At 39.4% G+C, this 25,998-nt stretch overlaps 2 protein-coding genes across 3 annotated transcripts in view; one reads left to right on the top strand and one right to left on the bottom strand.

Moving 5' to 3' along the window:
* The first annotated feature begins 2,467 nt into the window (after positions 1-2,467).
* LOC120414162 (sphingomyelin phosphodiesterase 4) lies at positions 2,468-10,922 on the top strand. The gene is made up of 5 exons (XM_039575212.2): positions 2,468-2,661; positions 2,733-3,038; positions 3,099-3,201; positions 3,260-3,491; positions 9,030-10,922. Exons 1-5 carry the CDS (start codon positions 2,647-2,649, stop codon positions 10,822-10,824), a joined length of 2,451 nt encoding a protein of 816 aa, XP_039431146.1. The 5' UTR covers positions 2,468-2,646; the 3' UTR covers positions 10,825-10,922.
* Positions 10,923-16,532: 5,610 nt separating this feature from the next.
* The window catches only part of LOC120414163 (protein white), a 32,470-nt gene continuing 23,004 nt past the window's right edge, over positions 16,533-25,998 (bottom strand). Inside the window, exons 3-7 of one of the 2 annotated variants that reach the window (XM_039575214.2) lie at positions 22,630-22,701; positions 21,542-22,476; positions 17,416-17,746; positions 16,992-17,352; positions 16,533-16,932 (exon numbers count right to left, since the gene is read on the bottom strand). In XM_039575214.2, the coding sequence (XP_039431148.1) occupies positions 16,547-16,932; positions 16,992-17,352; positions 17,416-17,746; positions 21,542-22,476; positions 22,630-22,701 (2,085 nt within the window). In that variant the 3' untranslated portion in view covers positions 16,533-16,546. The remainder of the gene's footprint in view (positions 16,933-16,991; positions 17,353-17,415; positions 17,747-21,541; positions 22,477-22,629; positions 22,702-25,998) is intronic. The other variant, XM_039575215.2, reaches the window with a different exon arrangement.

Genomic DNA, 25,998 nt, shown 5'->3' with positions numbered 1-25,998 from the left:
AAATTCATAATGCAATGCGTGCTCCGCGGTTCGGAAAATCGGAATTTAAAGTGCTTTTTTTGTTTTGATGAAAATGTGTACAACTTGCGTGCTGATTCGGCAGCTCAAACTCGCTGTGTTACTGGTTACCGATGACACTTTAACGCTGGAAAGTGTTATCTGAAGACTCTACGGTGACCGGCGGGTATGGTGATGGAGCGGTGTGTCAAAGCTGCAAGCAACCTAAGGCCGCTTTGTTGGAGACAAGGATGAACTACCATTGATTGAATGATTCCGGTGAGATTGTTCCTTTTAAATCTTAATATACTATTTTATTTGTCTACAGGTCAGTGAGATTTGATTCTGAGCATTCAGCCGGTTCGTGTCGATGGTTTGTGTTAATTTTGAGAATTCTGCGAATGAAATTAGCTTATTTCCAAACCTTATCACTGTCGCGTTATTGATTCAAGACCGGACATTTTCGTTATTTTAACTTTTGTTTTCAATCATCTCCTTACGATGTCATGAGTTGCGTTGGTGATCTTGAACGGTGCGCGTTGCGGTCGCTACGAAGGTTTTTCGTTGCTGTTTCCGTCTTTGTTGTCCCACGATTGTGTGTGTTTTTCTATCCGGGCGGTTTCGCGTTTTCGCATATTATTTTGGTTTTATCTTTCCACAGCCGGCTGTCTAAGATTGAATCATTTATGCTAAACTCAACACCAAATAACCGGGAATAGTCTCATCCGCATCATCCGATTTTTTGCATTGAGAATGCATAATACATCAAACTATTAAACAAAATTCATTGATTTTTGGGTCGTATCATCATCCTCTATGATGAATCCTGGCCATTACCCTTACCCACTAACAAAATCCCAAGTAGAAGTAGTTTTTCCGGCACACGTGGGGGTGTGGATATCGTATAGAACCCACCCTTGGTAGCAACCTGTGCTAACTAACATTCCCGTCCCAATCCCCCCGAGATCTACAAACTGACATGGTGGGCGCCGTTGGTGGCCAACGACTGATTCCTATTTGCAACGACTCTAGTTTTGATGATCCTTTTTTTTTTTTTTTTTTTTTTTTTTTTTTTTGAATTTTTTTTTTTTTTTTATTAAGCTGCTGGCCTCTTGTTGCCATAAGTTGGCCAAGTTTTGATTCTTCTACAGCACTTTACAGATCGATAGCAGCATCATCAAAAAACTTCACGATGGCCCGCAAAACAACATCGTTTTGTGATTTCAACACAAGCTCCAAGTCCGGGATTTCCTTTTGGGACACAATCGCCCTCCACAGGGCACGTCGATCATCATCGTACAGGTCACAGGTGAACAGCAGGTGGTCTGGAGTAGCAGATGATTCGCCGCATTGGCACGTTGCGTCCTCAACGATGTTGTTCCTCCACAGATGCGCAGGAAGTCTGGAATGGTTGCTAATTAGTTTCGACAGCACTACTATTTCCCGCCGGTTGTAGTTTCTATCCGCAAACCACGGGGAAGTGTCCACAGTGGGAACTATTTTGTTGCAGAATCTCCCCTTGGTTCCATTATCCCAGTCCAACTGCCAATGCTCCATCGCACGTTTGCGTGCTGGGAAACTAATGTCGAGGCTCGTAAGATTGTAGTTTTCTGATCCACCAGTAATCCGTGCTTGGTTAGCTGCGCGATCTGCTGCCTCATTCAATGGGACACCCCGGTGTGCGGGGACCCACATGAAAGTGACATTAGCGCCCCGTTCAGAAATCTGGGAGATTAACCGCTTTATTTCGAACCACACACTCGGCTGATGGGAGGATACCCGGCTGTTAGACAGACTCATCAAGCTGCTCAGGCTGTCGGTTAGCACAACGTATTCTCCAGCACCGGATCCAGCAATAATTTCCACCGCTTGTCGCAGCGCCAGCAACTCAGCGTGGAAAATGGACAGCAGTTTGTGCGTTTTGGTACTGTGTACGGTGCGCATGCGGCTGTCGACAACCGCGTAGCCCACTCCGTTTCCGTCTTTCGGTTTTGATGATCCTGATGTTTTATCTTTTCAGCGCATTCATGCATGCTGTTGATAAGGGAAACATCATTTGATCGTTGAAGCGTATGATCGTTGTACTGATTGGATATTACGGTCCTGTCCAGCAACGGAGAAGGACAACCATGGGTGGTCTCTCATGCTCATGCTCATGCTCCATTCATTCTAAAATCGTTTAATTTTGTTTGACCATTTGAACAAATTTTAAGTGAAATTTATTGTTGGAACTAACATGAGTTGTTCTAGGAAAAAAGTCCCAATGCATGCAGCGGGCCAAAATGCATGAAATTTATTTTTTTAAGACTTCGGTGATCTGAGATTTCCAAGTCTTCACTCTTCAGTAATCACTAATAATGATTTTAACTCATTCTTCCCAGCCGTGTACAGCTAACGCACGAAATATTTTTTACACTGGGGCAACAAATGCCAACTCTGACAGGTAAACATTTCTTTCCCTTCCCCTTTTCTTCTTGCGTCCTTGTCCACCCAGAAAGCGGCAAACATCCAACTAAAACCGGGCGGTAGCAGCAGCAGATGTCCACGGCGAAGGAATTTTTAACCTTTTCTTTATCAAATTCCGCTTGATATTCGGTAAAGTTCCGTAAGTCGTCGTGTTTGCCTAATTTTGTGTCCAGTCCGCCCAACATGGATTCCGCCGCGGTAAGTAACGACCCTCCCTGCTACAACGCCGCGTTTGTTTACCTAATCGTGATGCTTCTTCCGGAACCCAGTCCCGAATCCTGGAGATTCTCAACCAGCCGCCGATGATGCGCTGCCCGGAGCTGGGTCTGCTGATCGACCGGGCCAGCCTGCGGGAACTGCAGGACATTTACCCGGTGCTGGTCAACTCGATCTTCGGCGTCAACACCGGCGGCGGCACCGGCTGGGGCTTCCGGCTGATGACGCGGGACACGCACCCGCACGACTTTGACGTGCTGTACAACTTTTTCATCCCGATCGGAGGTCCGATGTTCCGGCTGTGCTACCGGCTGCTGAGCGATTCGCTCAAGTACGAGCTGCCGGTGGGGATGTTGCCGGTGAGTTTTCGACTTGGAAATCTTCGTGAGCGCTTTATGATTTGTGGTTTTCCTTTTCAGCCCAAAATGCAGCAAATGTTGGAGAGTGGCCGCTATTCCGCGTTTTACAGCGATATTATCAATATCGATCCTTTTAGAAGACAAATCGTGTCGCTTTCGTTGAGTAAGTTTGAAAATAGCTTCTTTAATTTCTCCAAGTCTCAAACTATGTCATCCTTCAGACGCCTTCGATTACTTCCTGTTTCACTTTGCGCTGCACGGGACGGTTCCGCTGCAGCGGCTGTACCCGGGCGCCGTTCCGCTGGGCAACGAGAAGGCCAAAACGCTGTACCTGATCCTGACGGCGGAGTATCTGTGCACCTTTCTGCCGAGCCACCCGGACTCGGTCGTGCTGCCCCAGATGGTGAGCGGCACCATCAAGGTTAGCTCGCCGGCGGCCATTCCCGTGATGCAGTAAGTACCGGGGTGGAGCCCAGGGTGTGGCCACTCCAGTTGGAAAATCGTATAAAAAGTCGGGAATTTGCCAAAATCCGTAAAAAACCGGGAATAAGTCTCTGACCGCAAATTCTCCAGCGAACACCAACTCCATCTACCTTCAAGTTCGCTGAACTAATTCTCTCTCCCACACATGTTTTTGATATTGTGACTATGCTTCAATTTGTAATCTGCGTCGTTTCAGAATATATGCGCTCAGAACGATTTTGGAGCTCGCTGTTCGTTTCGGCGAAAGCGTGTGTCAGTTTATGCTGACTTCAACAATACATTGCATGTAAACATTGGCGCGAAGCGAGGAAAGAGAGCTAGTGAAGAGAGGGAAGAGAGAAAAATCGGTTGACAGATTGTTCGTTTTTAAGTTTTTAAATCCCAGAATTTTAGAATTTTCCAAATCCAGATTTTTTTTTTGAAAAGGACCTATAAGCTATTGTCTTTCATATGTTTATAGGACTTAATCAAAAAAAACTCTAGAAATATTGATAAAACTTTTTTTTTGTTTCCAAATTTTTAAATTTTAGAATTTTTGGAAACATATTTTTTTGATTTTTTTTAAATTGTAAATTAATTGAATATATGAGTTTATTTTTTATTCTCAAATTTTTGAATGTTAGAATTTCGGATTATTTGTATACAGTCGACTCTCCGGTTGTCAATATTCAAGGGACCATTGAAGAAGGGAATCATCAGTTTGCAGAAAGATGCAAAATGAATTTCGATGGGAGAGAATCTTGGCAACGTCCAGCAAACAAAAACAAACAAATCGACGCCAACATTTCAAAAAGCATCATGAACAAACCATGCGTTTTGAGAAAAACGCATTTGAATGTTGAGCATCCATTTTCAATTCCCATTTTAATATAAAAGCAAAATAAGATGTTCTAATGATAACAAACGATGAAAAACGTTGCTTTTATTGATACTTGATCATCCAAATTCAATAAAACATTAGTTCCGTAATTTTATTTGAGAAAAACAAACATAACTTCTTTTGAAATCACCAACGTCTATATCACCCTGCTGTCATTGAGGGGAGCGCTTTGTTATGATTCGTTTTTCTTCGCCGAATGTACATGGCGCTTTGTTCATGTTGCTTTTTTTTCGTCACGAGGTTCATGTAGTCTTTTGTTTGACAGGTTGACAGGGCTATATAAACAGGGACTGCTGATGGCAGTGATTTTGTTTATGTTACTTTATTTAAAATCATGATTAAACAGACTTTACTGAAGTAACTTTAGCTCATTTTTGGTGGAGAGGTAGCTTATTAGGAGTACTTTCAGAATATGCAATAACCCAGAAAGTGTCAAAATGTACATGATGCCTTTTGAAATGTTACCGTCGAAATGTCAAACACCCTTCATAGCTTCGTTTCGCAAAGAAAAATGTCCATGCAAGCCACGAGAAAGTGAAAAAAATTACAACCGAAAAAAAAACAAACCGCACTTTCGGCAAATGCGCGCTGTCAAACCCCATACTGCGCGTTTGGTTTTAGTTGATCTTCTTCTTCTTCCGTTTTGGGCTCTTTCGATCCATCTTGCGGTCCCATAAGTTGCTATAGAAAATTATGAAGTTAAGTTAAGTACCGTAAACCGGGGTGACTTTGATAGGATTTAAATTTGTTTTTGTAATATTTTCCAACAGGTAAGATTTTTCTCTTATTATTATTTTTAAAACATGTACTGAGGTAGGCCACACAAAATCCATGCACTATTTTGGAAAAAATGTTTTTTCAATAGTGTTTAGAAAAATAGTTACGTTAAAAACTCTTAGTTCAAATTTCGGGGTGACTTTGATAATCATAGTTTTTCTTGTTAAAATCATATTTAAGATGTTCAAACTTTATTTGTACTTTAAATGTACCATAATATAAATTTTAGGTATTTTTTTTCAAAAGTCGGAATTTTGCCTGAAATTAGTTAAAACTAGTTTTGTTTATAACATTATCGATTTATATTGCATTTTAAACTGAATTCGAAGCACAAGTTTTCACATTTTACATGAAATTTGTTCAACTGAAATTGCCTAAAAATTTGGAGATTTTTTTTTGTTGTGTTCCAAAAACACATATTATTTATTATTTACAAACGTATTTAACCTTCTAGTGGAAAATTGTCCAAAGAATCCGAAAATGCATTCCGTTTGCCGATTCGAAATCATGTTCATTGAGAAAATCATAACACTGTGAGAAGTTTAAAATAATGACTTTCATCAACATTTTCTTAACTATAGTTAACTAACTTTTTAAACTTTTCAAAATTATATGAAAAGTGCTTCTTGAGGTACTTTGAACACTTCTCTACCACGGTCAGTATAATTCTAAACCATTCCGTACGTATTTTAATTGTACTCTTCAAAGTAACCCCGGCTGTCAAAGTCACCACGTTTTACGGTACTTCAAAAGTTATGCTCAATAAAAGATTTTGACCAAAGTCCGGAAGAATGTAAAAAAGGGTGGCTCATGCTATACATTTTTAGAAAGGTATTAAAGTATTAAAAGTTATAAGCACTTAAGTGTTATTTATGAATGTAATCCATCGTTGGATGGGTAATCAAAAAATCTTGACAACGAGTCCAAAATATCGAAGAGCTGACTATCCTATCAAAAGTTGTAAGCACTTAAGTGTTATGTATACACTATTTTATGCTGGATGTAAGATATTGATGAACACGTTGTCCTGATCTATTATGCGACAAGAAATTAGTAATTAAGCTTAGTTGTGGCAAATGGGCAGTATACATGATTGCTGAGTGTCGCAGGACTCTCGCCCTTTGCTATTAGTAAGTATCCAGCAAAGCAAAGGGTATAGCATGCATTTGATACTGTCAACTCCCATTCGGCTGTGTTCTCGTCGCTGTCATGTTGTAAACTGGAGCCGAGGGAGGTCCTGTTGTGAATTCTAGTTGGAGGTGGTCCGAAGATCATTGAAGAAGGTAGAATTCGCCATCACCCAAGACACGAAGGCACGAAGGATAGACCATGTCTTGGGGGGTGAAAGGATGATAGGATTTAGTGATAATACCACAATTTTAATATTTGTTTTTCTCTCTTATTTCAGAGGATGCCTGTTCTGAGTTCTAAGTGTTGCAGAAGCCTTCCGCTCTACATAATGGAGCCTTCCTTCTATCATTTCCTGTATTTTGAAAAAAGTGATGCGTCGAATGTCGACATATAGTTTATCACACTTACTCCATACGGTGTGAGCGTGAAATGCTGTATGTTTGCAATTGGTGCATTGGCTATTTTCAAATCAGGCTAGATTTTTCCTATTATTTTAAGATAAAATTTAGTAAAATCTATCCATCTATTTATTTTGCTATTGCTATAACTTGTCCCTTACCTCACAAACTTTAACTACTCTATTCTTCAAACTTGGAATCGCAATACATTATTGTAGAAATGTAACAGTTGAAAAAAAAATGGTAAGAAATTTGGGCATAACTGTTATTAATATGATTAAAGGTACGTTCAATCTGTTTTATTATATATATTAACTATTCTAGTTTGTTTGTCCTGTCCCATATTTCACAACTTCAGTTGTTATCTTGTAAACTTCTCGTTACAAGTTGGTAGTTCTGTCTAGTTGCAAAATAAGGTTTCTTTATTCTTTCTTTATGTGTTAGTCTGTTATTCAATGTTCGATTTTATTTTACATTGTACTTATCCCATTTTTTCTCTTTTTCTCTTTCATGTACCTTGCGAGCATACGATGACCAAAAAAGTCATTGTATAAGCCAACACACGTGTATTTTTCACAAAGCCGCGAAACAGAACAAGTATTTTTATAAGTGCGTGAATAACAATCGGTCGTTGAAGCTCAAAAAATGTGAGAACAATATCGCGCCGTGGTTCAGTGATAATAAGGCGAAGAAAGTAGACGACGATTCCGCATGAAGAATATAGCGGAAATTATGTGTTAATTGCACAATGGATGAAGGTTTGAAGTTGACACTATCAAAAGGGAATGGTAAGATGCAATAGTAATATTGCTAGGTTTGATAGTGTCAAAAGGTAAGATCAAGGAATAGGGATTATATGAAACTATATTGTCATAATTATTGTATTCACTGAAATATCTATCCGCTTTCTACCCCCAATGTGTCCTGCACTGGGGGTGCCTGGGGTAACTTCGAGTTGACCTGGGCCGCCCGAGGAATTATGTCGTAGGTGGTTCGTGTACTTCTCACTCACCTCTCCTCGCGGCAAGGTTTTCCGTAGGTCTACACTCGAACATGCAACATGGGACAGCATGAATCTTCAGCTGAAGCCGGACGAATGTATTCCGAAATTACAGAATTACAGAAGAAATTAGTAATTAAGCTTAGTTGTTTAAACATGTTAAAAGGGAATGGTGTTTTTTGACTAAATGTATTTACTATAAGAATGTCAGGAAGGCACCAACCATTGAGGAACCTTTTTTTTTTAATATTTTTATAAAATTTTAAAAACATTTTCCAAAGATATATCATGGCAGCCTTTCGAATCGTGGCGTTAATACCTATTTTGAGTCGGTTAAATTAACAGCATACGCACATTTTATTTTATTCTAGTTTCTGTTTTTCCACAGAACCCTTTAGTAAATAAAATACAAAAATAATTGGTCTTGAGAATAAAATCCTAAACCATTTAAAAGTAAAATAATATTTCAATTAAACGGGAACTCTCTCAATAGCAGCATCTCATTGTTTGCCTTCAATCCCTTTTGCCCTTTTCTCGACAGCATTCGATTGCATGTCTTGAGTTTAATATTTTAACCGTTCAAATCATTTTTGCCATTGGTCGTATCGCTTGCTTAGGGCGAATCCCAGACCTTCACCCTTTAAAACTACCAACTCCACGCGACGCTTACGCAGCCCTGTTGTTTAAATTCAATCAAATTTGGTCAAATGGTCAATTTGATCGAGTTCCACTATAGAGTTGGGGAAACGAGCCTGCGGTTTCGCTACCTTTTTCTAAGTAAGTTTAGCATTAACACTTCCCGTGCTCCTAATCCTTATTCCTTCCCCGGTGAATGGTGGAGATGTGAGCAGCCGGCAATGGATGGCTTTCATGGTGCTGCCTGTCCTGTTGGAGGAGTATTGGGTTTAATTCCCTTTAATCAATTTCTAAGCAACCTGGGCTGGACAATCACCACATATACATGACGAAATCCAGTCTGCAACCCGCTAAGATCACCATCTCCATGCGAATGCGAATGCGAATGAATCCAAATAATGAGTGCTTTAATTTCTAGACATTTTTATTGAAAGATCTTAGATTTTAAGTATTTTTTTTTTCTAAAAATGTTTTTTTCAACTAAAATTGTAAATTGTTTGTTCGATATTTTTAAATTTAGTTCGATGGTAAATATTTACTTTTTTCTGCCCATTTTTCATTTACAATCATTATTTGAGGTTCTGGATCAGTCGGGATTCAAAAATGGGATTCGAGTGGCCACCCTGCAAGTTGCCGTCGGAGTTTGTCCTGGAAAATATGATCACGTTTTTGGAAATCTCTTCCAGGCCAACGAAATCGCCCAAGTACTTGAACCTGTCGGCGATCCATCATCACGCCCCGGTGGCCGCGGCGGCGTCGGCCTCTCTCCAGCGCAGCCCAAACAGCAGCACCATCGAGTCGTCCCGGACGCACTGCTGGCGGTCGGAGAGCGTGCTGTACATCTTCGTCGACTGCTGGCTCCGGATCGACGTGGACGACGCGCGAGAACTGCCGAGCAACGAGTTTATCCGGTGCGTTCGAATTTTGGTCAAGCAGCTGCACGCGTTCGGGAACAGTGCCGAGTTGGACGACAGTCCGATGGCGCTGCTGAGGCAGTCGGCCCAGCCGTTGATGAACGTGAGGATGTACGGGTTCTTGAAGTCGTTGATCTCGCGGTGGCCTCTGGACAGTTCGTTCTCGGACGTGCTGGAACTGTGGCTGAGCTACATCCAACCGTGGCGGTACACGTTCAACCGGGATTTGAGTGCCAACTTTGAGATGCCAATCAACCAGCGGCATGAGAACTTTATCGCCGAGAATTTGATCGTGTACACGCAGATCTTCGTCCAGCTGATCCCGCGCTTCGAGCGAATCGATCTCTCGACGCTGCGCAACGTAATGATGCTGTTCCGACTGCTCAAGGTCTTTAGCCAGGGCAACCTCATCGATCTACTAAACCAGAACGAGGTCATCATGTCGTCCAACAACAACGTGGCGCTCAACAATTCCACCTTCAACGCATCCGCCGGGCACGCGAATTTGTCTGGGGCGTCCAATCGAAGTGTCCACAACAACAGCACCGGCGGCCTGAATCGCTCGTCCGGCGGCGCCGAATGGAAATCGTTCAACTCCAGCGGCCGACCCGGAACGCCCGGCAATCGCTCGACCGGCGAACCAACCGACGACAGCTACGTCTTCCTGTTTGGTGAACACTTTACCATGCTGATCGAGGAACTGCTCCGCAAGATCTACGTCTCCATGCTGGTGGCCAAGGAGAACCTGCGCCAGATGCAGCAGGAAAAGCAGAACCGCTACCAGGGCATCCTCAAGTACGTCCACATGGTAATCGGATACTTTGACCACGATCCAGTCTACTCCGCAATGCTACAAGACCGGCAGAAAATCCCCGAAATCCTCGAAGTCGCGCTCCAATCCCTCGCCCGTATGTTCCAAATCCCGCTCACCGAAGAGTTCTTCCAAGGGGAAGCCATGCAGGTGGACGTAACCGCCTTCCCCGAACCCTCACTCAACTTCACCTCGCACACCAATGCCGCCGACTCCACGCTCAGCTCGCAACACTCCACCACACTCTCCCCGCAAACCATGCGCCAACGCCAACGTCAACTCCGCTACACCGGCGACCCGGCCCTCCTCCCCATCCAAAGCACCGAGTTCACCTTCCTCGTCCGCTTCCTCCACCAGTGTTCCGCCAAGCTCAACTTCATGTTCAGCGCCGAAATGAGCGAACTCTACCACCGGCCGGATCTGTGCGGCAAGCTGAGTCGCCAGATCCTGGCCCCGCCCATGGTGACGCAAACGTTCGACAAGTCGCTCGGCTATTGCACGCTCAAGCGGGACCAGCTCGGGCCGCGGATCTGCCTGCGTGGGCTCGCCTCGTACAAGTCGGCGTTCGTGATTGTGGCGTCGTTTTTGGCCGGCTATCTGATGTTTAACGCGCCCAGCTACGGTTTTATGCTGCTGGTTACGGTTACGTTTCTGTACTTGTTTTTGAGGGCGCTGGTGTGCGATAGTCAGCAGCAGCTGGGGTTGCCGCGGCAGCAACGGGAGGATTCGAGAGCGGCGATGAACGTAACTTACTGAAGGTAACTTACGAGGTTTGTTAAATTTTTACTAAAGGAAATTATTAAAATGAAATTTTTAATATGATTTAAATAATTAAGGAACAATTTGCTTGAAAATTTAACGTTTATTCTATTGAAACTTGATGACATCCTTTCAATATGAATTACGTAGTGTTGACCTGCGCCAAATATTGTATACAAAAGCGACGAACCGCCCTAATCTTGGCCCTAATTCTCCATACGAGATATGGAGGAAAATTCAATGTGCCCGTGTTTCTGGGGCCTAAAAATGTGTGCTTCCCTCGAGTCGCAGTAATTTTTGACAATTTTTGTGGGTTAGTGCAATCGAGTATGGACTGATTCGTTGATCCAAAACAAAGCTAAAATTGGATAATCCAAAGTTTAACTTTTGCTTCTGAAGTAAGTTCAGCATTCCCAAATTGTTTGAAATTCACCTGGGTTCCTATTACATTACAAAATAAAATGTTACCAAATGTTACAGTATCTCAATGGCGCCATCTTGACCGCCATCGTTAGTTTAGTTACACAAGGTCCTTTTCGAACATTTTTTAGTGAAAATCTACAAATTTTGAATTTAACCCCTTGCCGCCCAGAGCAAACTTGAGATTTTTTACGTTTCTCTAAATTACTCGTAATTGGATCGACGAAATTATATGAAATTTTAATGGTTATAAGTTAGCATTCTATATAAACAACTGCAGGTTGAACAAATGCATGGTTGCAGAGAAATGTAATTTTGAAGATAAAAATAAGTGGTGCTCTGGAGTAACCATGGGCGTTAGAGGGTTAACAATAAAATTATTTAAAAAAATCTGATTCGATTATCACAAATGAAATTATGGTGAAAATTTCGGATAATCTATTTCAGACTGTATATATTTTTTTATGTTTTGAGAAATTCTCTACCAAAACCGGAAATGGTTTTTATTTGTATTTTTAGTTTTGGCTCAAACTTTGTGGGGGCCTTCCCTATGACCAAAAAAGCTATTTTGTGTCATTGGTTCACCCAAACAAGTCTCCATACAAAAATGGTACTTAAATATTCAAACAGCTGTAACTTTTGAGCGAATTTTTTGATCAATTTGGTTACACGAAAAAAAACTTTAAATAAAATTTGTACCGGCCTTATGATTTTTTGACAAAATAGTGATTTTTGGAAATAATCGAAATTTTATAACCAAAATAAAATTTGACCTCAATTTTTTATGTAAAATTGAATTTGTAATCGAAAAGTATCTTACAGACTTTTTGATAAAGTTTGTTTTTTGGGTGAGACATAGAAAACTTATATTTTCATGTTTCTTTTTCTTTAAGCCGCTGTATCTCAGCAACCAGAGGTCCAATCTTCAATGTCTCTTAGACAATTTCACAGCAAATTTTCTGAACTTCTAGAAAAAAAAAAAATTGGAAATGATCACTCATTGTCCCTATTTTTAAAAGTCGAAAAACTGCAAATATGTCGTTCAAATCAAACTTTCGGTGGCTATATCTTGAAAACGGAGCCCTTTATCAACAAATCTGCAAACTACTTTTCGATTGAAAATTGAATTTTACATCAATTTAGGTCAAATTTTATTTTGGTATAAAATTTCGATTTTTTCCAAAAATCACTATTTTGTCAAAAAATCATAACATATAAAAAAATCTCGAAAATAAAAAAACACGTATTTTGGGAAATTGAGTTTTTGTGAAAAAAAAGTTAATTAAAAAATCGGCATTTTTTCCATTTACCTATTTTTTTCTCAATAGTCCTCAACAATACCTACAACTTTGCCGAAGACACCAAATTGATCAGAAAATTCACTCAAAAGTTACAGCTGTTTGAATATTTACGTACCATTTTTGTAGTCAAAATTGTATGGGTGAACCAATGACGCAAAATAGCTTCTTTGGTCATAAGGAAGGTTTGAGACAAATAAAAAAATACAAAAAATAATAATGGTCGAAATCGGCCGATTTTGTAGAGAATTGCTCAAGTGAATTTGAGATCAAATTTGGTACCTGCTTTGCTACGCGCGGTTAGAGCTCGGGGGCAAACTCGGGAGCAAATTTGGTGGAAATCAAATCGGGTAGCAAATTGTGGAACTCTCGACATTTTCGAAAATGTTTATTCTTTAAAATTTTCAATAGGATTAAAAAGTTTTATAAACTTACAGCATTTCTAGGCATGAATCAATGAATAATTATTGATTTTGAAGGTGAACGAGGACAAAGAAAACAAAAAAAAAAACATTGTTTCGGTGGCAAATTTGCTACTCAAGCGGTGGGAATGCCGGAGTTTTTCCAAGTTGGCAAATTTGATCTCGGTATTCATAAGCCGGGAACAAATTTGATTTGCACCCCAGCCACTAGCGTTCACAGGGTGTGGCAACATGGGGCAACTACCCAACTATCCTCAGAAATTCGCAATTCGCAATTTTCAGTGTAAGAACGCGCCTTGACCGATCTTATGCACTAGGTTCCCGACGAACACGCACTGCCCTTACACCTACATCTCACCCTTGCTCTGAGTCAGTACGAGGCACACGCTAGAACACGCTTTGAGTGTTCGTGCCAGGCATGCACACCTTCTTTTCCGGTTACGCATTTTATCTCGGCCGGGGGTGGTACATTACGTAGGGTTTGATGTAAGTATAAGCGCCTAACCATTTATAGCGTGCCTATCAACTTTCATTAAAGCAAAAACTGTTTTATTTTTAGTTTGAATTCAAAAACTAGTTGTTATTTTACTGGGTGTTGTTTTTCTTCTGAAATCTTCCCTATTGTTGAGTCGTGTTTATCTGTTTCTATTTCTTTTGTCGCGGTGTTTTGTTACAATATTTTGGTCCTAAGCATTTTATTAAAGTTTTTCAAAAGTACAATAGTAATATTTGTGTTAATTTTTTGACCATTCCATAAATTGAGATGGGCTCAAACATCACTTGTTTGAAAAAATGGTGAAGATTGAAAACAATAGACAGTAAAAGAGAATATATTTTATAAAAAATCAAGAATCAATAGTAAGAGAATGATGATTGTATTTTAAAGAATAAGCTGAATGTAGTAGATGTAAAATTAGACAATAGTTAATAAATAGAGATAAAAAACAAGCTTAGATTATAGTAATGATAATTTATAGGACAGATAAAGAATTATTCAAATAAATAAATTCGCAATAAAATCAAAAAAGATTAGGAAAATAATAAATAGACTTGATTTTACTAGTACATTAAGGAAAAGTTTATTTTTAAGGAAAAAAACAAAGTTTGTTACAGCAGTATCAGGTGGTAAAAAAGAGTGGAAAAGCTTTGAGAGATAAAAGAATCAAAAGTTAGTAAAATCAAAATCAAATGAAGAATCAGTGAAGAAGTGAGAATCAGTAGAGCAAAATAAAAATAGGAGATAGGTGGTAGCTGAGAATGAAGAGAAAAGAAACCCCGTTGTGCGATGTTTCAGGTACATCCACAGCAGTTGACTCAACATACTGCGAATCAAAACAATACCGTCTACAATCACAAATTACTTCCCTTTCCAACATTGTTGCGTCCCTTTCTTTCAGCCGTCTCGACTCTGACCCGCGGTGGTCAAAGGTTTACGAGGCGTTTCCACAGGCCACCAGCTAGGTCATCATGAAAACCAAGCCAACGTGGAGGTAAGAAAATAGGACACTTACAAGGAACCAGAGCTATACTGTTCTTATCAAGATATTTCGGATGATCTAACAGAACTACGGATGTAGTTAGTTGCGCTCCTTCCAGGATGTACTGGACGTCAACCGAAGAGCACGCAACAAGATCAGTGCCATTGCATGCTCTTAGGTATCAATCCTTGGCCTGCTACCCCACTATCCTCAGAAATTTGTTCTAAATTTGGTCAGGGGGTGTCCACAAATGACGTATTTTTCAAAACGTCCATATTATTGCCCCACCTTCCTCAAAGAGCTGGGCACGCTAGTGACGGAAGTTAAAATTGGAAAACACAGTATATTGGACAATTTTATTTTAGAAAAACATAACAATGTTAGGATACGACAACCACCGGTGAATTAAGAATTTTATCATTTTTGAACATTTAAATTTTCTTTTATAAATTTTAGAATTGCTCAAAGTTTGAACATTTGAATCACAAATTTTAATATTTCAATGAAAAAACTACATATAAGGCTTTCTAGTCAGAAATTTACCACACATTCAAAGAATGTTAACATGGCAGTTGGGCGTTTGTTTGCATCAGATTTCCTATCTCTTTCTAGCTTAAGTTTTTTGTCATGCGTCTTCTAGCTGTTTTTTTTTTGACTCACCGCCCAATATGTCAGTCAACAGGGCAGTGACAGCTCGAAAAAAAAATTAAGATTTGACGAAAACAAAAAGTTTGTGAAAAAAAAACTTTTTGCGTTTTTTTTTATATCGAAAATTCACTAAAATTCAAAAGATTTTTGAAATATCCCAAGCATGCGTAAAATGATTTTTAACGCAGAGGAATGCATATTAAATTGATTTCAGTTGATTGTACTAAAATTTCCAATGAAAACTCAAACTTTTTTGAAAAAAAATCCTCATAATTTTTCGGGCCGACTTTGGAGGGGGTGAAAAAAACTTTTAATAAAATTTGTACCAGCCTAATGATGGGATATGATGCTTATGATCATACAAAATTTATAGGGAAGTTTTGGAAATTTTAATTTTTCTGTCATCAGGCATGAAAGGGTTAAAAGGTAAGGTCGCTAGGTTAACCATGTGTAGGATTCGTCTTCTGGGAAAAATATATAAACATGTTTCGGTAGAGTCGCTGGTTTGTCGTTGAACCTACAATCCAAAGGTCGTCAGTTCGAATCCCGGTGTGAGTGGAAGCTAGATGAATAAAGAGGTTTGGATTGCCTCACAGTTTCAACAAGGTTTCAAGCCTTTGCCAACGCCATGATGTAGAGCGAATAATTTGATCTAAAATGAAGTTTTAGTAACACAGCAAAACGCGTTTTGACCAAATTGTGATATTGCTTAAAAGGCGGCATTTTTGAAATTTTGAAGAATGGCGGACGTTCGGAACTCACATAACATTCCAACGCCCAAGGCTCCAAAAAAGTTGGAACGGTAACTTCAACTCGCTGGTTCTCGAGCAAATGTCAACCAACCAGGATGATTCTTTTTTCCAGTGATTTGTAAGGATGTCTAGATGATCCTAGAACTTTGCAGAACTCGATTTGATCAAATCTGTAATTTTTGCGATCAAAAACATCGTTCCAACTTTTTTTTTCGCGTGTAAAAAAAATCGCCAATAATTCCAGTCTATTTGAAAAAGTTGGAACGATGTTTTCGGTCGCAGAAATAACAGATTTGATCAAATTGAGTTCTGCAAAGTTCTAGGATCATCTAGACATCCTAACAAATCACTGGAAAAAAGAATCATCTTGATTGGGTGAGTTATGCCCGAGAACCAGCGAGTTGAAGTTACCGTTCCAACTTTTTTGGGAGGCTTGGGCGTCCGTGTAAGTTGGACATGCGTTGGGCGTTCCAGTGATAATGAATTCATCGTTTTTTTGTAAAAGGAATATATTTGAATGAAATTTCAATAAAAATAGAATGAGAAGAAATTTCGCTACTGTCACAAAAGGAAAAGAAGAAAAAAACAAACAAATTGATATTACACTGGAGTTTCGTATACGACTACGATCTACGTAAATGACTAAACTACTAGACACGTGATGAGCATTCCCCTTAAGCCTTAAGCAATATCCCACAAAATTACTCCTTGCTTCGCGAGCGCAACCACAGACAGAACAGCGCCCCCAGCCGGAACAGCACAATCAGCACGCACAGACAGCCGATGTCGAAGGCAAAGTCCTCCTCGCGGAAGTTGTACGTCTCCAGGATGATCTGGCCCGAGCTGGGACAGGTGACGTTCATCCGGGTGCACGCGATTTCGCCCTCCTCGATCGTGCTCCACTGGTTGATGAGCAGCGCCTCGTTGGCGTAACGGAACCACGAAAAGTACGACAGATAGTGGAAGTAGGCCGGAACGGAGGCCGAGTTGAGGAAGAACCCGCCAAAGATGAGGAACGGGATGATTACCGGCGGTCCGACCGAGAGGGCCATCGAAATGGACGAGCTGGCGCAGGAGATGAGATAGCCTGTTGGATGGGTGAAGTAGGATTAGTTTTGGGCAAATTTGAAATCTAGATCGGCTTACCGAATGAAGTCGCTACGTTGGCCACCAGCGTCACGACGGAGAGAGCAATCAAATAGTGGACGTAACCTGACTTGAGTCCAATCATCGGATAGGTGATCGAGGTGAACACGAACGGAACCGCTATGAAGAGTGGCATTTCGGCGATGGTTTTCCCCAGGAAGTACGTGTCGACCCGGAACAGACGGGACCGCTTTTCACGCAAAAACACCGGCAGCTCCGCGGAGAACACGTTGATCACGGCAAACACGTTCTGGAAGGTCATGTTGGTCAGGAAGAGGAACAGCGCTCCGTTGATGTTCATCACGCCGTCCTGGTCGAGCTGCTGGCCAAAGTAGATCGCACCGATCAGGGTGGCCACCATCTAAAAAAAGAGAAAAAAAAGTCAACCGACTAATCCCCAACCCCAAATCCGCTCAATTCTTACCGCCGTTTGCAGCAGGCGCACCTTGACCAGCATCGGATCCTTGAGCACGGTCAACCACGAGCGCCACAGCACGTAGTAGAACTGGGTCCACCACGAGGACCGGTAGCCGGTCCGGCTGACGCCCTCCATCGGCTGCAGGAAGTAGTGCTCCTCGACGTTCTTGCCCGTGGCGGCCACCTCGGCGACCTCGCGCGCGATCTGGCTGGTCGCGAACGAGTCGCAGATCTTCTTGATCGTGTCCCGGCACTCGGACTCCTTGTTCGGGGCGATCGCCAGCATCTGCACGTAAAAGTCGGCCGGGTTGTAGTTGGGCGGGCAGGGGATGCCGAGTCTAGGGGGAAAAAAGGAACGGTTATTGTGGAAGCTAAACTGCCGTTCTACGCATAATTGTCCCATGTTCAAAAAAGTGCAACTGAGAAAAACGCGATTGAAATTTTTCGATCGATTTTTATGTTTCTACGCATAATTGTCCCGTGAGTTCCTATTTGCCCTATGTGTCCCTAATTGCCCCAGTTAGCAGTGTATCACTGTTTTTTGTGATCCTCTTGCTAAACAACAGGTAAACACGACATAATGCTTCATAAAACTATTGATTCCGTATGAGAAAATACTTGGTGGGACAATTATGCGTAGAAGTTTAACGATGGGACAAACAGACTTGGTGTTGTTTTCAATGAGTTTCCGAACAAAGTACTAGATTTTATGTGTTTTTCATGAAGTATACGACAAACTAAACTTAAAAATGTTGAAAAGTCGTAATCGTCCAAAAATGACATGGGACAATTATGCGTAGAACGGCAGTAAAGGGGAAATAAACGACCATGCGTATTCTTCACAATACTTTTGCCATGGAGACGCATGATGGTTCTCAGTCACTACAGAACAGACATGATAAATAATCATATTCCCTGTTTTGTGGATAAATTTTAAAAAGTACAGGAAGAATCCGTACTCTACGTTCATCGTTTCTGTAAATAAGAGACATATTTTTGTAATGTGTTAGCGCATTGTTAGCAAGAATTGAGAAAAAAGAAGTCTAAAATCTTGCCATTTTTTTTTTGTCATGCGTCCGAGCGGGTTTTTCCACCTGCAATTTTGTTTAATTTGGATAAAACTTCTTCCGTAAATTACCTATGGCAAAAATCCTATTCGAACCCTTGCTTTGCCCATACAAGTATCCATACAATTTTGGAATCTATCCATAATCTTGAGAAGGGATTATCTGATCGAATTGTGTTTTTTTTTATTTCACAATTATTGCTGAAAGATGAATTCACATGCAGCTTTTTTTCTAATTTTAATTTAATATTTCTTTAATATTTTTTTGAGAACAGAAAAAGTTTCTTTTGCGCAAAAGTTAAGGATTGTGCAAAATATGGTCATACAAAATTAAAACAAACCCACTAGCGTGTTCTAGCGTGCCGCTCGTACTGGCCCAGAGCAAGGGTATGTAAGGGCAGTGCGTGTTCGTCGGGAACCTGGTGAATAAGATAGGTCAAGGGAGGCCCGTTCTTGCACTAAAAGTTGCGAATTGAAAGATGTAAAATCAAAGCAATCGAAAATAATTTAATATCTTTTTTGCAATTCCGTCGTGAAACTACTTACTTTTCCTGTCATTCTTGAACGACGAAATAGCCTACTTTTCTGTACCATAAATAACAGAATCGAATAGCAACACTTTTCAAAATAAATGCTGAAAAGTTCTACTTTTCAGCACTGAAATGGGTGCTGAAAAGTTGAACTTTTCAGCACTTGTTTCGAAAAGTAACACTTTTCAACATTTTTTCTATTTAAACGATTTATTGACAAAATACATGAAAATTTGACTTAAAATTTCACTCAATGGGTGTTTTTCGGAATTGCAAAAAATGTTGTATGGAACTCGTTGCAAAACTTGATTTTTTCAGCACTCTTCGTATTTATCCAACTCGGTGAACCTCGTTGGATAAATGTACGACTCGTGCTGAAAAAATCCTCTTTTTGCAACTTGTTGCATAAACTACTATTATATAGTGCGCCGTTTTCAGGTTATACGCATTCTTAGGTTAGTTTTTAAACATTTTTTTTTCTATTTAAAATTATTCTATTAGTTTCTCAATATAAGAATTCATACCATTTTGCCGGCTGGTTATTCAAAATGGACATATGAATATTCGAAAATCTGTATATTGAGATTTGATTTTCTGATCAATTCGATTGCTTCGGCAAAATTTTAGATTGCGGTTTTAGGCTGGTACAAATTTTATTTAAAGTTTTTGTCTCCCCCCCCCCCCAGACCCCCCCCTCCCCCCTTCAAAGTTATTTTTTCAAAACACTTTATAATTTAAAGGAAATTTAAGTGCAATCTGCTGAAATCAATTTAAAATGTATTCCCCAGCGTTTAGAATCATTTTTCGCATGTTTGGGTTAATTTAAAAATCTTTTGAATGTTTTGAAAATTTTCGATGTTTACTATCGCGAAAAGTTTTTTTTTACGCAAAAAAAATTGTTTTCGTCAAATTTTACATTTTTTGACAACTAATGATTGCAAAACACCGGAATTACTGTAAAATGCATTTTAAAACACTTTTTCCATGCTAATTTTTAAGCTATGGCTTTTTTCAATACTATTTTTTTTAATGTTTATACCGTGAGTAATATAGTTGATTTGTTAAACATGTTAAGGGGAAATGTTGCTATTCTGACTTTATGAATGTGAGGAAGGCACCACCCACCTAAAGGTGGATTTGGTGGTGCTCTGGTCTGGAGCAACCATGTGCGTTAGAGGGTTAATCAAAAAAGTGTATTTGTCAAAAGACTTTCAATTCTTGACATTGAAAGTCGACATATAGTTTCCAAAATACTCAGGTGATAGTGATAAATACTGAGTCCATATAAAAAAGTATAACTGTAGGACTTTTTTAGCCTTAGATTTTTTTTTTTGCGGGAATGTTTTTACTGCCAAACATTTTTAAATTGCAAAAAAAATAATGTTTTATTTTTAATTTTAACCTGAAATCTCTTCAACATGAAAAACGGTGCACTTTATCAAGTAAGAAAAGTATAGTCCTTTTCGATGGCATATATTAATGACTATAATACATTGCATAACAACATGTTTGATTTTTCAAAAACGAGTATGCAAATAAAAATTTCGCGTTTTTTCCCGTGTGCCTGATTTTCTTGAAATTCCTAATCATAACCTACAACTTTTCCCTAGACATAAAGTCGATCAGAAAATCCATTCTCAAGATACAGATTTTCGAACATTCACATGACCAGGCAACAACACAACTTTGCCGAACATAGTAAAGCTGTAAAACTGGATCCTAAAAAGTTATTGATAATTTAAAAAAGAAATTTTTGTATGAAAAGCATTTTCATCACCAGCTTTAGGCTCCCAACCAATTTCGCTCAAAATTGGCATAGACATTAGCTTTTAGCTGTTAGTTACCATATAAAACTGGTCCACTCTGCTGAAAAGAGGTCGATTCCCCGCAATAATAACCTTAAAAACGTTTTCCGCTCGTGAAGCAGAGGGTCATGTTTTCTGGGCACAACTATTATAGTGGTCGAGAAAAAGTTGGAAATTCGCCAAAACCTGCAAAAAATCGACATAAACTTCGAAGAATATTTGCAACTGCCCAAATATCAAAATCCACAAATTTTAAAAGGAAACTTGATTTGAAAAAATACCAAATTTGTTTGAAAGAATAAAGTTGTCTTCAAAATAACGAATAAAATACAATGTTTTAATACTTTAAACTTTTTGCCTTTCTCCTTTTTCCAATTAAAATCAATTTTATGTGTTATGATGTTTTAATTATTTTTCGATTGTTTCTTCTCAGAATCGGCATTATGAGCGTTTCCATTTTTGAACTATATTTTTTTTATAAATTTGGGTTTATGTTTCTTTTTTTATTAAAACTGAAAAACTTATTTAAATTATTTAGAAATTTTGTTCGATGATTGATGTTGCCTTTCTTTAAAAACATTTGCGATTTGCAATCATTTTTTAGGTATAAATTCATATTATTTGAGGTTCTCGAATAGACGAGAATTTTAAATAGGTTTTGAATGGCTAGGTAAAACTCAGATAGAACATCAGGCGCCTCCATCACGTTCTAGAAATGAAATTCCTACTCACTGCGAGAAAAACTCCGCCGCCTGGTACGGCGAACCCAAAAACGCCACCCGACCCTCCGCCATCAGCAGTATTTTGTCGAACAGGCAGTACAGCTCGGACGAGGGCTGATGGATGGTCAGAATGATCGTCTTGCCCTTCATGGCCATTCCCTTCAGCACCTGCAGCACGCTGTGCGCCATGAACGAGTCCAGTCCGGACGTGGGCTCGTCGCACAGCAGCAGATGCGGATCGGTGAGGGTTTCCGACGCGAACGCCAGTCGTTTCCTCTCCCCACCCGACAGACCCTTGATCCGTCCGGGCGCTCCGATGACCGTGTCCGCACACTTGGTCAGGGACAGTTCCTGTAGCACTTCGTTGACGCGGTTCATCTTGACGCTTTTGGGGACATTTCTGCCCATTCGGAGCATCGCCTGGAAGATCAGATGTTCCTTGGTGGTGAGTGCGGCTATGAACAGGTCGTCCTGCTGCACGTACGCACACCGGGCCCGCAGTTGCTCGGCGTTGACCGGAATTCCGTTGAGGGCACGCACCGACGTGGGCGCTATCTTAACCCCCGGCGGTGATCTGAAGGACAGCGCGTTCAACAGGGTGGTCTTGCCCGCACCGGAACTGCCCATCACCGCCAACAACTCTCCACTCTTGGCCATGCCGGTCACGTTCTTCAGCAGGTGTTTCCGCGGGTTAAAGTCCTTCTTCTGGCGGGAAAAGCACGAACACAGCCGGTTGCAGATCGATTCCTTCTTCGAGTCGCCCGGCATCTCGCCAAACACGTCAATCTCCTTCCACGTGTACGTCAGCCGATCGTGCTGCGGAATCTGGCCCTTGACCGAGCCGTAGTTCTTCGGTTTCCACACCTGGATGAGGGTGGCTTTGTCGTCCGCCGCGGCATAGTTGATGCCGTCGTCCGGTTCCGGATAGCTGGTGGAGCTGTAGCGCTGGAAGGGTTGGGAAGAAATGGGCATCGATTAGTTAAGTTTTGAACTTTCCTCACAAGGATAAAAGCATTTTGGATGGCATAAGTTAGTCCAGGTCATAGCAGGTGGAGAAAAAGCGAATAAAAGGGGGTAGAAAATAAAATCACACTTTACATAAGAAGTGGCAGGAAAGTCGTAATTCCTCGATTCGCAGCTCAAACGCCAGGTGCATTGGTACGTTAGTCGCTACAGTTTAGTGTACGAAAGATGGAGCGACAGAATGGAAAAAGAAAAAAAAATTAGGCTAAATATGGGACTTTTAAAATCGTGTTTCATACTACCTACAAACTATAAATCTGATTTTAATTTTATGCAAAAAAAAAATCATTGTTAATTCAGAATTTGATGATAATTAAACTATAGTAAGGCCGTTGCAAATATTTTTCAAAGTTTATGTCGCCCCCCTCAAAATCGGTCTAAGAAAATCAAAGCGCAATTTTTTTTTTTCAAAAAAAAAGGGTGTTATGTTAGTTTTCAAAATCTATAATTTTAGCACTTTTCTGGAGTAATGTAATTTTTCCAGTCTGAATTGAGGTAAAAATTTTTTGTGCCCCTGATTTTTCGGAAAGTTTGAGGGGGGGGGGGAACAAAACTTGAAAAATATTTGCAAAGGCCTTAAAGGGACCAAAAAAAAAACACATTTTGCGATTTATTTTAGAATGATGCAAGATCTGTTCCTTTATTTGTTTTTGTTCAAATGGACTTGAATTTTTCAAATGTATTTTTAGACTTATTATTTTTTGGAAAAGATATCCGTTTTAAAGTTTAAAGTAAGCTCGCTGCAAATATTTTTTAAAGGTTATGTTCCTCGGCCAAAGTCGAAACCCAGTGAGAAATTTGGCTTGAGTCTCAAAATGAATCTGCCTCGATTTGGAGCCAGAACCGAGCCAAAATTTTCAGTGGGGAGGAGAAAAAAAAACGCGAAGGAGGAGACAAAAAATAGAAAAATTCAAATTATTTTAATATGAACCTAATTCTTAACAACTTTCTCTAAACGGTACATAACAAAGTAGCCAACCAACGTGTCCAAAAACCCATGTCCTGTTTTCGACACTTTGAATAAGGAGCAGTTCTCTAGGATTTCGGTCATTCGTTTTTTTTTGTATTTTTTAATCCGGCTGAAACTTTTTTGGTGCCTTCGGTATGCCCAAAGAAGCCATTTTGCATCATTAGTTTGTCCATATAATTTTCCATACAAATTTGGCAGATGTCCATACAAAAATGATGTATGAAAATTCAAAAATCTGTATCTTTTGAAGGAATTTTTTGATCGATTTGGTGTCTTGGGCAAAGTTGTAGGTATGGATACGGACTACACTGGAAAAAAATGATACACGGTAAAAAAAATTTGGTGATTTTTTTATTTAACTTTTTATCACTAAAACATGATTTGCAAAAAAACATTATTTTTAATTTTTTTTATTTTTTGATATGTTTTAGAGGACATAAAATGCCAACTTTTCAGAAATTTCCAGGTTGTGCAAAAAATCATTGAGCGAGTTATGAATTTTTGAATGAATACTGATTTTTTCAAAAAATCGAAATATTGGTCGCAAAAATTTTTCAACTTCATTTTTCGATGTAAAATGGAATTTGCAACAAAAAGTACTTTAGTGAAATTTTGATAAAGTGCACCGTTTTCATGTTAAATCCATTTTTAAGTGACTTTTTTGAAAATAGTCGCAGTTTTTCATTTTTTAAAATTAGTGCACATGTTTGCTCACTTTTGAAAAAAATATTTTTGAAAAGCTGAGAAAATTCTCTATATTTTGCTTCTTCGGACTTTGTTGATACGACCTTTAGTTGCTGAGATATTGCAATGCAAAGGTTTAAAAACAGGAAAATTGATGTTTTCTAAGTCTCACCCAAACAGCCCACCATTTTTCAATGTCGATATCTCAGCAACTAATGGTCCGATTTTCAATGTTAAAATATGAAACATTTGTAAAATTTTCCGATCTTTTCGAAAACAACATTTTCAAAATTTTCAAGTCAAGACTAACATTTTAAAAGGGCGTAATATTGAATGTTTAGCCCTTTTGAAATGTTAGTATTGATTTGAAAATTTTGAAAATATTGTTGAATATTGAAAATAAGATCGGAAAATTTTACAAATGTTTCATATATTAACATTGAAAATCGGACCATTAGTTGCTGAGATATCGACATTGAAAAATGGTGGGGGGTTTGGGTTAGACTTAGAAAACATCAATTTTCCTGTTTTTAAACCTTTGCATTGCAATATCTCAGCAACTAAAAGTCGTATCAACAAAGTTTGGGGAAGCAAAATATAGAGATTTTTCTCAGCTTTTCAAAAATATTTTTTTCAAAAGTGGGCAAACATGTGCATTAATTTAAAAAAATGAAAAACTGCGACTATTTTCAAAAAAGTCACCTAAAAATGGCTTTAACTTGAAAACGGTGCACTTTATCAAAATTTCACTAAAGTACTTTTTGGAGTAGTGCGGTGCCTGTGTGGACGCGCAGTTCTGTTTTTTTTACCTTCTTCTTTTTTCATTGTTTTTTTCACTCGCGTTCGTTGGCCGATGAGTTTTTTTTTGTGTTGTTCTCTTTTTATAGTTTTTTATAAAAACGTACCTATTTTTTTGAGACTAGCAAGTCGTATTGCTGGATTAAGCCCTTTCTATATCATCGATGATTGGAAGGCACGCCGACGAATATTTTTTAAGGCTTATGATATAAAATCATTTCAATTAATGAAGCCCTTCCTACATCACCGTTGATCGGAAGGCACGCCGACGGAGAATTTCTGGAGAATCGCGGTCGAATTAATACTATATTGAAATCCCTAGATAGCTATCTTTCCGCAGCCGGCTGCCTAAGATTTTTAAAATTTCAACCGATAAACAAATTGCTTATGGTCGCATCACCTACCACAGTGAATCCTGACCGCATACCTATCTTACTAACCCCTCAAAACTAATGTGATACTTTGTCGGAGACGCAGCTGATTTAGCGGTCCCATCACTCAAGTATCGGCTAACATTCCCATCCACTTCCCCGTGTCTTACCTCTGGTCGTGGCCGGCGTCGGTATTGATCAGCATGATAGGGACCTTTGAAAATTGCGAAGGGGTGATGATTGGTTCCTACTTTTCATCTGTGGTCCACGGAGCAATGTTTGGGGGTCCTGGTCAATAACGAAGTAGCAGCTACGGGTAGACACCAATGCTATGCTATGCTATTTCACTAAAGTACTTTTTGATTACAAATTTGATTTTACATCGAAAAATGAAGTTGAAAATTTTTTGCGACCAATATTTCGATTTTTTGAAAAAAATAGTATTGATAAAAAAATTCAAAGATTTTTTGCACAACCTGGAAATTTCTGAAAAGTTGGCATTTGATGTCCTCTAAAACATATCAAAAAATGAAAAAAAAAATAAAAATAGTGTTTTTTTGCAAATCAAGTTTTAGTGAGAAAAAGTTAAATAAAAAATCACCAAATTTTTTTTTACCGTGT

This window comes from Culex pipiens, chromosome 1 (genome assembly GCF_016801865.2).
Source record: "Culex pipiens pallens isolate TS chromosome 1, TS_CPP_V2, whole genome shotgun sequence".
Taxonomy (NCBI): Eukaryota; Metazoa; Arthropoda; class Insecta; order Diptera; family Culicidae; genus Culex; species Culex pipiens.
Note: the sequence above shows the minus strand (reverse complement) of the source record. Positions and strands in the feature narration are given on the sequence as shown.